The 14872-nt window shown below is 41.8% G+C and overlaps 1 protein-coding gene across 5 annotated transcripts; it reads left to right on the forward strand.

Moving 5' to 3' along the window:
- Positions 1–22: 22 nt before the first annotated feature.
- METTL6 (methyltransferase 6, tRNA N3-cytidine) lies at positions 23–10554 on the forward strand. 5 transcript variants are annotated; one of them, XM_054595158.1, is made up of 6 exons: positions 23–319; positions 895–1265; positions 1949–2083; positions 4791–4961; positions 8524–8665; positions 10198–10554. In XM_054595158.1, exons 2-6 carry the CDS (start codon positions 1041–1043, stop codon positions 10377–10379), a joined length of 855 nt encoding a protein of 284 aa, XP_054451133.1. In that variant the 5' UTR covers positions 23–319; positions 895–1040; the 3' UTR covers positions 10380–10554. The 5 variants fall into 5 exon arrangements, with proteins under 5 accessions (XP_054451133.1, XP_054451136.1, XP_054451135.1 ...); XM_054595161.1 differs by having other exon boundaries at positions 983–1265; XM_054595160.1 differs by having other exon boundaries at positions 23–177; positions 892–1265.
- The last annotated feature ends 4318 nt before the right edge of the window (positions 10555–14872 follow it).

Genomic DNA, 14872 nt, shown 5'->3' on the forward strand with positions numbered 1-14872 from the left:
GAGGCGGTGCCATGGCAATAGAATTCCGCCGGGATTCTGAGGTCCTCAACGCTGGTTTGTCCATGCTCAGGGCTTTTTCGCGGCGACTCCCGAATTCTGCTTCTGTGGGGCTGGGCCTGGCTAAGGGCTGAATGCGCTTGGCCCTACCCCTCCAGCTGAAGCTAGGAACTGATGACGGTGAGGCCAGAGCGCAGCGGGCTAGATGAACGCGGGTCTGGTAGCCAGCATGACCGGCTCTTCGCAGGCCCTCGCGGCCGGGCTGGCTGAGTTTATCCGGAGTCTCCTGAGACCGATGGATCCTCGGGATCCTACGCCACGCGTCAGTCGTCTCCTCCTTCCCTTCATGCGGTGTTGGCGGTGCGAGGGCCCCAGTCCCTGGTTGTGAGAGAGCTTTTTTGATCAGAGATTCAGACGTAACTCCATCTTCCCCGAATAACACCTGAGTCTCCGATTCTTGGGAAACGATGTTCCCACTTCTGCCTGGCCGTTGACCACCCGCATCCAATCCGGGCCGCTGTTGCAGTTGTTGTTAAGTCACCGCAAAAATTAATGAGTATTTTCTCTCCAAGGTTTCGCAGTTCTTGGGAGTGTCCTTTTTCTAAACTAGAGTGATTTATTTTAATGAATGACTTATCCTGGTTTGAAATAGAGGTCTGTGCAGGAGAGTCCTGGGCTACTGAATGTCAGCCCTCTGATGGTGGGGACTTTGTCTCCATCTCCTTTGTGACCTCTCTTCATGTAGCAGGCGGGGTGTTGTGTAGAGTCAGCACTAGTAAATGTTTGGTGACATGAAGTGTTTGGTGAAAGAGCTGTTATAGAACCACTACCTCAGCTTCTTAAAGAACTGTTCTGGAACCACTAACCAAAATATCATCCTTTTCCCCTGCAAAGTAGTAATACGGCCTGAGCCTTGAACCCAACCTGAGGGACCACCTCTAAGAAAACCTTGCCTGTGTCTGCAGAATAAACTTGGATTCCTCAGATTACTCAGGGATGGAGAATCTTCAGCAGTGTTAAATATATTATCATCTACTTATGAGATGACATCTTTGCAAAGGAAAGGGCTGCAAGCAAGGATTCTCAGCTCTGAAGAAGAGGAGAAACTGAAAAGAGACCAAGTTTTAGTGTCCGACTTTAAACAGCAAAAACTGGAAAAAGATGCTCAGAAGAACTGGGATCTTTTTTACAAAAGAAATAGTACTAATTTCTTCAAAGATAGACACTGGACCACCAGAGAGTTCGAGGAGCTCAGATCATGTAGGGAGGTAATGTTACACCTTATTTCAGCTGCTCTTCATTTAAAATGTGTAGAAGAGCTTTATTGCATTTTTATGAAAGTGAGGTAGAGGATTTAAGAAGCCTGTCAGAATGATTTGTACCTTAAAGAGGAATAGACTAGTCTCAAGTAGTTTTAGCAGTTCCTGGGTTATGTAATACATAGAAGAGAACTTTAGTGGACATTTTTGTTTCTTCAAAGCTAATCCAAAAGTTGTAAATGTTAAATTCATACAGAGTAACTCCAGTGACAGATTCATAATGATTATGAACACCTTACCATGGCCTTTTTACAGAATTTTACATCTGTAATTTAAACCATATAATAGCACCGTGAAGCAGGCATTAGTGTTAACCCTACCTACTGATGACACTGAGGCACAAAGCTGTTTAAGTGATTTGTCCAATGATAGAAAATCGGGGAGAGGTGGAGTCTGGATTGAGTGCAAGCAGTTTAATCTGTTCTCTTAGCCATTATGCTGTTTTCTCCACACCAAACTGCCTGGTGTTGGACAACAAGTTGAGATGTCAGTATTAGCTTTAGGTTATCAATATACTTATTTCTTGCCTTAGAGGCAGAGACCTTGTCTTTCATATTTTGGGCCTTTTAGTTTGGTTTATTTCTTCATTATGCAAATATAGTATACTCTAACTTTGGGTTCTCTTTCCTCAGTTTGAAGATCAAAAATTGACTGTGCTTGAAGCTGGCTGTGGGGTTGGGAACTGTTTATTCCCACTTTTAGAAGAAGATATGAATATATTTGCTTATGCCTGTGATTTTTCTCCAAGAGCAGTTGAATATGTCAAGGTCAGTGCACCATCCATGTGTTCTGTTATGTTTCTGGTTTTTTAGATTTGTTTGACCTGCCCTTTAGACCCATTTTCCCAGTGTCAGCCTTCTCCCTGAAGTTAACAAGCTATGGCCATCATAAATGTAGTTTTCCACTTATATATGTATATAATACATATTTGCAGCAGAAAAAGTAGAAAGAAATATCATAACAACACCCATATACTTATCCCAAAATCAATGATTGCCAGCGTTTTGCCCCATTTGCTTTATAGACTTTTCTTTGCTGAACTATTGTAAATTATAGACACTTCACTGCTAAACATGTCTGCATACGTCTTCAATAAGGATTTTCTTTCCATGACTACAAAACACATATCTAACGAAAGTAACTGCAATCCTCTAATATCTTTAGTACCCAGTGCAGTTTCAGATTTCCCCAAATAGTCCCAGGTATCTTTTATAGCTATATTTAATCAAGGACCACATCTTATACTGTGTTGTGTACCTTAAATCTCCTTAGCCTAAAACATTCCTGCCCTTCACTTTGACCTTTTTCCGCACTGACATTGAGTTTTTTTGGAGAACAGGCCATTTTCTGTAACAAGGTCCTATATTCCAAAATGCTTTGATTGTTTCTTTGTATCATGTAACTTGTTCCTCTATCACCTATTTTTGCTGTAAACTAGAAGTTAGATTTAAATCAGGTAAGTTATTATTGGCAAAAATAATAGGTGATGTGTCTTTCATATTGCATCATGTGAGGAGGCAATAACGTCTGGTAAGCTTACTATAAGTGATGCTAGCTTTGATCACTGGGTTAAAGTAGCAACTACCTAATTCCTTTGTTGTATAAATATTTCCTTTTTGCCATTAAAAAATATGTGGGGGATACTTTGCCAACATGCAGATAGTGTAGTTTTCCATCAGCTTTTCAGAGTTTTAGCATTCATTAGAGACTTTTTGTTTAATATTGGTATCACATTGTACTGTAACTTGCTTTTGTCATTTTACTTTATATCTTGCAGTTTTTCATCTACCACTTTTTATTTACCTGTTGTAGTCATAAAATGGATATACCATACTTTAACAATTACTCTGTTGATATTTGCTTAAATTGTTTCCGGTTCTCTCCTCTTATAAACAGGGTTAATATAATCAGCATTATACACATGCTTCCAAAACACATGCACACATTTTTCTACACATTTCTATGTGTTGAATAATGGAAAAAAGAGTATACACATTTAAATTTTAATAGATAATGCCAAATTTCTTTCTAGAAACTTAATACCAATTTATAATTTCACCAATAATATAAGGATACCTTTTACTCTAGGCCAACATTTAATGTCAGTCTTTTTTATATCTTCCAATCTTATGGGCAAAATATAATGTTTCCATATTTTAATTTTTTTACTTCTTATAATCAATGAGGGTGAAGTCTTTATAATATGTAAATAAGCATTAGATTTTTTTGACCTTTTTTGTTTTTTTGTTTTTTGCTCGCGAGGTCCTTTATTCCACATATATTTATCAAGAACCCAACTGAACAAGTCATCACTCTGCTGTCTGTGCAGCTTGTTTCTCATGGTGAGGATGGGGGCTCTATTGCTCACCTCTGTGTACCCCTGAGCTAAAACTGGAAGTCTCTAATTTATCTGGGTGGCCAGTGCGTACTGTTTTAATACAAATAGATATCTAGTTGCTCAAACGCAATACATGAAGTGAAAAATTCACTTTTCCTTCTTGATAATTGTCACCTTTATTATCTACCATTTTTTATTAGTTATCATCTTTGTCACATATCTTTTTGTCACATCCAGTACTCAATTTCTCCATATTCATGGGTCTGTTTTGGGACTTTTTTTTCCTCAGTATCTATTCGTTCCCATTCTCAAACCATATTATTTTAGTACTATATTTTGTAATGTTTTGATGTTCAGTAGTGTACCTTCTCCCTCAATGTTGTTCATTTTTAAAAATTGACTTGGCTATTTCTGAAGATTTTTTGCTTCCAGATTAATTAGATTTACCCTGTCAAGATTTTAGAAATTTAGTAGGATTCAGTTGAGATTGCACTGGATTTGTAAGTGGAATGATAGGTTGTTGGCATCTTTTTAATATTGAATTTTCCCATTCAGTACCTTTATATGTCCTTTTCTTCATGTCCTTATTTACATTAAAGGAAAGTTTAAAATTTTTCTTTATAATGCACTCATACATGTGTTGAAACCCACCAACCGTAATGTACCAGGAGCACTCTTGTAGTGAAAAAAGCTGGGCATACTTAGCTTGCTGCAGCCAGGGGACGTATACCCAGAAGAGCCGTAGGAGCGTCTCAGTAAGGGGAGCTGGAGGGCTTCCTGTGGGATTTGGTTTTGTGGTGGATCATTCAAAGGAGGATGAAGGAAGCAGAGGCCAGTTTTGGACCCATGGTAGTGTGTTTCTAAAGTGCTTGGTTTTGAATATGTGATGAGCTGTATTCTCTCCACAATTAAAAATGATTTGTTAAAATGAAATCTCCCCCTCACAGCAATATTGAGTATTAAATGCTTTAATGTGTAAATGGCTTATAACTCAGTTTTACTCATAACAAAGTGATCTGTGATCTCTGAGCAACAGTACACGCGCGGAAACAGGATCTCCTTTTGTGGCTGTAGTGTTCTATGTGTATGAACACAGGTGGTGAATTAAAAGTCTTTTGTGTTTTTCCCCTCTTTAGCAAAATCCTTTATATGACACACAAAGATGCAAGGTATTCCAGTGTGATCTAACTAAAGATGACCTTCTGGAATATGTGCCTCCAGAGTCCGTGGATGTTGTCATGTTGATATTTGTGCTCTCTGCTGTTCACCCTGCAAAGATGTACCTTGTCTTACAAAACATTTATAAGGTGAGTGAGTTTGAGCCTGTACTTGCAAAGCTGGACATCCCAGTTTTCCTGCTTACCCTCCCTACAAGGATCATGTACTGTCTAGATTCCAGACCTCCCATCTCCCTAGGTAGGCAGTATAGTCAGTGTGTGGAAAGGAATTCTCCTGCATAAAACGTCCACCCTAAACTTCGATTTGTCTGGTAGCCAGTGCTGCTCTTCAGAGCTTGGCCAGCCTCAGAGCAACGATGAGTTTTTCAGACACCGATGCCCAGTGGTAACCCTGCAGCTCCCCTGGGAGGCCCCGGAGGGCACGTGCGCGTCATCTAGGACGCCCATACGCCTCACCTGTTCAGTGAGTCGTGGCTTCAGTCAGGCTGCTTTACAAAGGGAAGCGTTCAGCAAGGTGAAAAGGTAAATGTTAGGTAAGAGAGATTCTGGGTATTTAGAGCTATACATTAAAATTTAACCCTGATTTTAATTGTTTTAGAAGAGTGGTGAGGTAGAAATTTCAAGACACTGGAAACCTGTTAGGACATAATTATTCCCACTTAAAACAATATTTTTTTTAAAAAAATTCAGATACTGCTGCATTGATTTTAACCCTCTGAGGTTTTCTGAGGTTTTTTAAGGTTTGTTTGTTTTTTTTCTCCTTAACCTCTCCTTTGCCTTCTCCTGGTATCTAAACAGATGTGAACCCAGCAGGTACCAATAAATGGGCATGGAACTTAAGCTGGGTAAAGAGAGAAGAGAGGGCATCAGGGGAGAGATGGAAGGATCATCTGATTTGGAGGGCCAGGTGAGGGTGAAGGCTTATAAAAGATGGGGGGAACTAGAGAGAGCTAAAAAGACGGTGGGGCGGTCAGAGAGTGCCCTGGATGACTGTGAAGGTAAGGAGGGATTATACTTTTTAGTGCTGACAAGGCTTTAGGCTATTACCGTGGGAGTGAGTGGTTTAAGTAGGGCGGAGGACAGATCTTTGGAAGAGAAACTCAAGTCATTAAGGAGCCAGCATATTTAGAAGGATAATCCACCTGTATATTGAAATTAGCCAGGACTGAGAATAGAATAGTATTGAGAATAAGAGAGTACACCACAGGATACATTCATCATGAAATGGAGGGATATGGTGTGCAACTAACAGACATAACAAGGGAGAAGGGATAGTGGGTGATGTAATCTGATGATAAGAGATCCAGAGCTGGGGGGTTCACGAGGAGAAAGGAGAATGCAGAGAAAGTCGCAATGAGGAGCAAGGGAGGAACCCAGCTAGGTCTTCACGCCCAGCGGTGCAAGGGCAATGGGAGAAAACGGCCATTTGGCCTGAGAGGTTGCGGGGAAAACAGTGTCATCAGGGGACAGCCAGGTTCCTGTAAGCACAAGAATGCAGGGAACATTGAGAAGAGGTTGTGGATACTAGCAGTTTCAGTGATCACGGTCTCAGGGGTTAGGAAGTAGCTGGGACAGAGTAAGGAATAGCGGGAGGACGAGGATGCCCACCGCCATTCGTCATTATCCTGGAGGACCTGGTCAGCTCAGACAGACAAGGAAGAATTTAAGGGTGAGAAAGAAACAAAACCTACTACTTTTCAGACAATGTAGTTACCTAAGTCGAAAATATTAAAAGGATTACAAAGCTGTTGTAAGATATAGTTACTCCAGGATGTTAACACTAGAGAAATTTAAAAACCACGTAATTTTAAATGGAAAGAAAACCTTAGTGGAAGTCCCCCATTTTTGGAATAGAATGGTGAAGTAAAATAGACCCAGTTTGTCGTCAGAAGACCTGGATTTTGGTCTGCCCTGTGCCACTGGCTTGCCGTGGAACCTCAGGCAAATCGCTTTCACTCTGCGTTGTAGTTACTGTAAAGTGCGTGTACTAGAGCTTACCTGCCCACTGCTTGGAGTTACTGGGGGAATGAAAGAGCCTAACACTGAGAAATGCCTGGTTAACTAACTACACAGGGCCACGATCAAAGGAGGCATTAGCATCATGATAATTATTTTACAGATGAGAAAACATACAGAGGGATAAAATTACTTGCCCAAGGTCATTCAACTAGTTAATGAAAGAAGTGTGGTATGAGTCAAGATTGGCAAATTCTGGAGCGAGTGTTCTTTCTACTCTTCCATGCAGCATTCACTCCCTTCTGAAATGAAGAATAAGCCTTTCTCATGTGAGCTAAATTTTTCAGAATTTTCCCCTCTCAGTTGTTCACAATTTAAAATTTAGCATTTTTGACCAAGGTAAGAATTTTTTTATCCCAGAGGCTCTTTACTGACAATATTTAAAATGTGTGCTAGTATTGATAAGAATTTACTAAATGAGAATCTGTGAGCACACGTGGAAGTATATATTACGGACAATACTTTATATTCTATTCAGAGAGAAGAAATACATCAAACTGTGTCATATATCTATTATAATATGTAGTTTGTGTCATATGTCTTAAAAGATAACTTGTTGATGTAATGGGTCAGAATAAGAGTTAATAAAACTTGTGCCCCCTTTGAAGTCCACTCTGATTTGGTGATGTTAATGCAGTGGCACAGTGTGTACCACTTTCTTTTCATCCTGAAAAACATGGCTATTTCCTTTGTAAGATAGGAGTAGTTATACCCCCTCCCTATTGATCCTACCTTCCCACTTTGTGACACCTATCTCTGACTGGCTTTAGTGAGGGACTCCCGCCTGGGCTTGACGTTGAAGCCCTTCCCTACACTACTGTGCTGGCTGATCCGCACCTCCTCACAGCCAGAAGCGCAGCACAGCGGGGGGAGCAGTACCCAGTGACTCCCCTCCCAGAGCCCTTCTTTTCTTCGGCACTCTCAGTGGAGTTGGAATGACCCCAAACACATGCACACATGTCCTGAGGCTAACATGTTTCTGGTTCTACAGTTTGATGCGTTTGGACCCAAGTGTGAGTCCTGACTCCCCCACTTAGTAGCTGATGTGTGATTGTAGGCAAATCCCTTAACTCTTCTGATGTCAGTTACCTCTCCTTACATGAGGCTGATAATCAAGCTCCTTCCTCTCAGAGTTGGATGAAGATCCAATGAGACTGTCTGGTAATCTGTACAGAGCTAGGCATATGTCAGTTATTTGCATGATGGGCAAGCTGTACGTAATTACAGCCCAGCAAAACCAGAGCTGAGAGTCAGAATGAGGCAAGCCAGACACAATCAGTAAAAAGTCAAAATGACATATTTTTTTAAAGAGACAGTTGGACTACAGGGTCACGTATTAAGAGATGACTAATAAAATGTTGGGAGATCATGTTTTAATGAGAGTGAGACTGTTTTATTTAACATCTTTAACATTTTAACTGCATGACACTGGACCTTCCAGAGTGTCTTGTAAGTTCTCCAGAAGTATCACTTCGTGGGCATACTGCCAAGTTTGACTGTACCTTTGATTGGCTGGCCCTTTTTCCTTCATATTATGGGGATTTCAGTCTGACCCCTTTCATAATTGTCGTAAGTGTAAGTTAATTTCATCTCTAAAGTAATCATTTTTATTTCATAGTAAGCTTTATTTGACTGGGTTCCCCAGAGTTATATGCAGCCACCTTTTGCTTTATAGGTATTAAAACCAGGCAAAAATGTCTTGTTTCGCGACTATGGGCTATATGATCATGCCATGCTTAGGTTTAAAGCCGGCAGCAAACTTGGAGAAAACTTTTACGTTAGACAAGATGGAACCAGATCATATTTTTTTACTGATGGTAAGATGAATGGAATCTGTCTTTATTTCTGTTTACTTGATTGGTTTATTGCTGAAATAGTGGTTGGGGGTGGGGATGGCTCTACTTAGCACACATGCACAAGACCCTGGAACAAGCTGTTATGTGCCACTTACCGAGCACCTGGGATAACACAGACGCTGTCTCTGGCCATGGTGAGCTCCCAGCCTTCTCTGGCGACAGTGTCTAATTAGCCTGGGTTAACAGACGAACAGGCTCTGACAAGCCACGTGGACGCCCTACCAGGACCTGTGCTGGGCGAGGGGGAGGGTAGCTCAGAATCTTCTTCACTTTGTTCAGTCAAACATGAAGGAAATAGGACAATATATTGCTTGTAATTACTTTCCCAGATCACAAAGTATTTTTTAAAAGATTTTATTTCTTTTTAGAGAGAGGGAAAGGAGGGAGAAAGAGAGGGAGAGAAACATCGATGGTGAGAGAGAAATATCATCCATTGGTTGCCTCCCCTTTGCCCTCCGAACAGGGTCCAAACCAGTAACCCAGACCTGTGCTCTCACCAGGAATCGAACTGACAACCTTATGGTTTGCGGGATAATGCCCAACCAACGGAGCCACACCAGTCAGGGCAAAGAAACGTTTTTCTTTAAAAATGATTGGATCTGTGTTCAAATGCAGAAATTTTCTATCGAGGGGTCCTTAAAAAGTCATTTTTTATTAAAAAAACAAACATGAGTTTTAAGCCTACTTAATAATCTGGGCCATAAGATAATGATCTTTTTAAGCGCTTTTTTTAACCAATATTTTTATTTCTTGAAATAAATTACTCTTCTAGATTCTAGATGAAAATTGAGTAAATATCATTCAGACTGCAAAATCATAAAAAAATGTCAGGTGAAAATTAAGCATTTGTTTCAATGTTTCTTATTCATGAAATTTGAGGAAACCAGTTGTAAATAAATGAGAAGATGCGGTAATTATCAGTAAAGTGCTTCAGAGCTCAGTCTTTGGAGTAATGCTCTTGGGTAGAGTATTTTTGTTACATAACCATTTACTCTATTCATTTATTTCACACATAGTGATGTAGTATTTAGGTTAAATTTTTCTTAGGATATATCACTATCAGATGATTCCCTCCTCCCCTCCCCCAACACTGGTCACAGATTTTCCTCTTTCATGTTTAGGTGACGTGCTTGATGTAAAGAAATTGAACACATGCAGGCTTTGTATGAATACAACCAGTTTGGAATTTTGTTGCTTTTTACTCAGATTTTTGCCTTTGGGGACTCATAAATAGGGCAAGGTGGGCATAGTCCAAGCTGTCCTTAAACTTTTCTGGTTACCTTTTTAGTTAGGGGTTTCTATTTGAGTGTAAGATGATGAGAAGTAGAAGTGTGTTACTTTTTAAAACAAAATCCTTAAATTTTTGCATTGACATTTTCAATTACATTTAAAAAATAAAAATCTGTCTCAGCCTTCCAGCCCTCCTCCTTACCCCACTGCAAAGCAAATGTAATGATTTCTGTGCTGAGTGTTGCTGATCTGCTGTCTTACAGAATTCCTGGCTCAGCTCTTTGTGGACACAGGTTATGAAGAAGTGGTGAATGAGTATGTGTTTCGTGAAACGGTGAATAAAAAAGAAGGCCTGTGTGTGCCAAGAGTTTTCCTTCAGAGCAAATTCCGAAAGCCTCCAAAGAACCCAACTCCTGTGACCCTGGGCCTAGGTCACAAGTCCTGACCTTTCACAAGGTTGACTTTTATGCCTCCCCTTGAAGAGGAAAGTTTAAGGGTCACTCTTTTTATTTTGTATATGTTTATATTTTACTTTTTTAAGTGAATATATATAATTTTTGTATTAAAAAGTAACAAGCGTGTGTGTATATTACAGAAAAACAAAATCAAATAAAATTGCAAGGCCTGAAAAGTAAAGCAAGTTTTATGGTATAATTTAGCCATGTTGTCCAACTATAAAAGTCCCCGAGGAAAAGCTTGAGGACCTTGCATCACGAGATCTTTGTCATTACTCATGTGAGTCCGAAAGTCTGACATGTGCAATCCTATAGAAAAATGAGGTCAGATAGACTAAGACAACTCATCTGTGCTTTTTAGCCTGAAGGTTTTTGTTCTCTTTTCTTCTCTTTTTCCAGTGTCTCATATTTCCCATTTTTCTCCACTTCATTTCTATGCCTCTTCAAGACCAGTGTTTCACAAATGCCACTTTAGCTCTGTCTCAAGAACCCACAGTAGCTCCCCGCCGTTTCTCGAGACCTCTATAACTGGGCCAGTCCCTGCCACGCTGCCACAAAGGAGAGGGAGAGAAGGGAAGGCTCCCACCAACCCCCTCTGCCTCTTGTCATCTGCCCAGTGCAGTTTCTTCAGAAACACGGTGGATGGACTGTCCCAGCCCCCTGCTGGGGAATGGGGAAGCAGCGGTTAGGAGGCCAGTGACTGGCATGGCCAAAAGCACATAGCTCGTATTGGGTGGGCTAGGGGGAAATCCTGAAATTGGTCTGCTGACCTGTTTCCCAACTATTCTCATGTAATGACCTTTACTTCATGAAATAAAATCTAAGTTCTATGGGGCTGCTAACAAAAAGTGATCCCGTAAGCCTTTGCGTTTTACTTTTTGGAAAAAGCTCTTTTATGAGAGCATTTGTCCTGAGCGTATTGACTGAACTGCGTATGCAGCAAGGTAGGGCCCTTCCACTCCAACCATATCTGCAGAGGAGGGGTCCCAGTGGGAGGGGCTGGGCAATAGTCATAGCCATTCTACGCAATTGGGCAAAATGCTCTTGGCAAGACGAGGGAGAGGCAGTGGGTGTCAGACCATATGCTTGCTGGGTGTCCTAACGGCCACATGACCTTGACTTCCTAGGAGAGGCCTAGGGAGCAGGCAAGCAAGAGGAAGTCCTATCACCTCCTGCTGGTCTGTAGCTTCATACATTATTTCCCCTTCTTTCGAAGGCTGGAAGATGGCTGTTCTAGGCGAGAGCAAAGCTGATAATAGCACAGAGTTTGTCCTTTCTGGTGTGTTTTTCGTTGAAATCAACTTATAAAGAAGATGGACCTATAGGATAGATGCTCATGGGCCCTACAGAGTGAGAGTCAAACCTTCCCTCGGGCAGTCTTTCGGGGGCGGCGGGGGGCAGGGCCAGGACCAGGACCAGGCCAGGCTCTGCCTGCCAGTGCGGGACTCCCTCTCTGCCCCTCCGCCATGTGAGCCCCACTGCCCGGCCTCGTTCTAGGAACCGCCCAATGCCCCCTCCACAGAAGTCCTCTCACTTATTTCCTCCATTAGTTCTGACCAGTGTTGCTTGGATTTTAGTGGCCAAGCTGGATAAAAACAGGATATTTGAAGTAGAAAGTGGAGAGCAGTGTGGTGTAGTAGGAGAAGCATAGGCTTTTGGTATCAAGTCACTTGGAATTGTGACCTCATCACTTGTAAAATGGGGATAGCTGTACTGGGAAGTGCGCCTACACAGGGGTCCCCAACCTTTTTGACACCAGGGACCAGTTTCCTGAGAAGACCAAGGGTGGGAGGGGGGAGGTGGAGCTCAGGCAAGCTTTGCTCAAGGCCAGTTCCTAGCAGGCCACGGACCCGTACCAGGGGTTGGAGACCCCTGTATTAGAGGTCGCTGGTCCAGGGCAGCCCATATGCCTGAGAGGCAGGAGTGAAGAAGGCTCAATAGGGCTTAAGAAAAGGCGTCTACCTTGGCCGGTAGTTGACCGAGGGCACACAGGTGAATGAGGCCATCAGTTTTCTCCAAATACAACTTGGAGTTGTCTTGATTCACAGGAGCAATCATGACCCCACATTCCTACCCCATAAAAGAAAGCCTGTAAAAGTTTTCACTGGGAATTTTTAAAGCAGGCCTAATGACATGCCCACCTCTGATACTGAGCAAGGTAACTTCTCAGTGACTCCACTTTAAAACATATCTGCTGTGCCCTGGCCAGAGTGACTCAGTTGGTTAGATTGCTATCCTGTAAACTGAAAGGTCTCAGGTTCAATGCCCGGTCAAGGTACAAAGGAGAGGCAGCTGATCAATGTTTCTCTCACATCAGTGTTTACCTCCCTTTCCCTCTCCCTCCCTTCCCCTCTCTAAGCATGCCCTTTACAATATATATATCTTGTAAAATATACTTCTAGTTAAATGAATGAAGTGACAAAAATCCATGGGGTTTTAGTTATGAGCCCATGAATTAGATTAAGAAAACAAACAAACAAAAAAACAACAAAAAGGCTGAGCATTATAAAAACATGGCTTCAGTCCCACTACCTCAGTGCCCTCGGGCTCATTCTCCCTAGGCACACCTCTGCTATTGCACCCCGGACTTAAGACAGCAGAGAAGTACAGGCTCCCACAATTTGGGTCCGTAGGGACCCAGCAAAGCAAGGATAGTGTTTACTAGCAGAACTCTGTCACAGCACTTAGTGAGTCATAGGCTATAAAGAGATAACCAATATTGACTTGTTTTCACAGACAGAAAATAGCCCCAGAAAGGGAGGGCATACTAGTTGGCAGTACTACAGAAACCAGACTAAGTACTATATAGTACTATACAGTATGGCATATATACCATACAGTATTTATATATGCTATATATAGTATAGGGTACATATTAAACCACGCAGTATATACTCTATACTATACTATGATATATAGTTCTATTTATTTCTTTTGAGTTTTGTATATATACTTCATGGGGCAGTATAATAATATTAATAAATGACAGAACTGGGAGTTTGAATATCTGGGTTCAAGTCCAGGGCTTGACTAACTCAGGTCTCTACCTTCTCCGAGCCCCGGTCTCTCACATCTCCAAGGCTGAGATGCTGCTACCTGCGGCGCAGGGCTGCTGCCAAGGTTAAATCACGTGGGAGTGCTTTATTTACTACAAAGTGCTAGTCAAGTGTTATTTTTATCAGTTTGTATTCTCCAAGAAAATGACCTCTCCCATGATTGTCATTAAATCCAAACTCTTCAAGAGGGCTGTCATTTTTAAATCATGGCGTCCTTGAAAGGGCCCAGGATTTGGATATATCACCACGAGGTGGCGCTAGATGCCAAATATGCCCACTGGTCTAAACTATGTTAATTACGGTTCTGCATGTCCATTGTTATTGTCACTGGAGAGGAAAGGGAATGCTCATAAATGTGTTTTCTAGGTCAACTTTAACTCATTATATCAATGTTGGCCTCACTGTAGGGATAAAGCAAGGGAGATTTTGTCCAGCATTCAAAATACTTTGCTTACTCTCAACTAAATTTGCTCTCAACTAAATTTGGGCTACACATTTATGTAATGGGCTCTGAATGTGTCTGTAAGGCCCCCACCACAGGCACATTGGGGAGCACCGATCAAGGATCCTATTTTTTTTTTTTCTTGTGGATAAATAAAATATCCTTTTGCACCACCTCCGTCATCCCCAAATGGTTCTGAGCATTTGTTTTTACTATCGCTCAGGACTAAGGCGAAGCAAGAGAAGGGACTGCTGCATCGATACTTGCTTGCCTCACACATGGTTTATAGTTACCTTTACTAGCATTTGGTTTCCTATTTCACAACTGTCAACCAAAGAAGGGAAAAATGTGAAATAAATCATGTATACCAAAAGAGTGTTTTACAGAACCTTGTTTGCTGTTGAGGAGCAAACCTTTAGTATACACTTAAATAGGCTCTGCTACTGAGACCAAAAGTTCCATTATAAATAAAATCAGCAGGATTTTGTTTTTTTTTTTCTCACTTTTCCTTTCTGTCATTCTCAAACATGTAGCATTTCATTAAATAGTGCTCGCTCGGTCCTAGGCACAGGGTGCTGTGCGGTCACTCTGACCGGAGCACAGGGCTGGGGCGGGGGGCAGGTGGGGGGGGGGGAGAGCACGGGCCCTTATTGAGAGGTAGGGACAGCCCCAGCCCCTGAAACAAAGGTAAGTAGCTAGGAAACCGAACAGAAACACTCTGAACACCAAAGGAAAGAAAAAGAGGAAGAAAGGTTACAGAAAACAGGTGTGACAACTGTCACAATCATACGAAATGACTATTTCCACATTTTTCCAGTAAGAGGTGTCATCGGCCCTGGTCTGAGGCATGGCCGTGGAGGCAGGAACGTGACGCACAGGTCCCAGAGCATCTGACCGAGCGTGTCTAGACCTGTGGGAAAAATGTCAAGATGAGTGAAATGAGAATTTGCAGGTAAAGACAACTGCTAACAAAATGGGTAAAATG

The sequence above is a fragment of the Pteronotus mesoamericanus genome, unplaced genomic scaffold (assembly GCF_021234165.1).
Source record: "Pteronotus mesoamericanus isolate MK-2021 breed Mesoamerican mustached bat unplaced genomic scaffold, CSHL_Meso_final scaffold_54, whole genome shotgun sequence".
In the NCBI taxonomy this organism is placed as follows: Eukaryota; Metazoa; Chordata; class Mammalia; order Chiroptera; family Mormoopidae; genus Pteronotus; species Pteronotus mesoamericanus.

Coding starts and splice junctions, on each gene's coding strand:
- METTL6 (XM_054595158.1), top strand. CDS start 1,041: ATGACATCTTTGCAAAGGAAAGGGCTGCAAGCAAGGATTCTCAGCTCT. Junction 1,266..1,948: donor AGCTCAGATCATGTAGGGAG/GTAATGTTACAC, acceptor CTCTTTCCTCAG/TTTGAAGATCAAAAATTGAC. Junction 2,084..4,790: donor GAGCAGTTGAATATGTCAAG/GTCAGTGCACCA, acceptor TCCCCTCTTTAG/CAAAATCCTTTATATGACAC.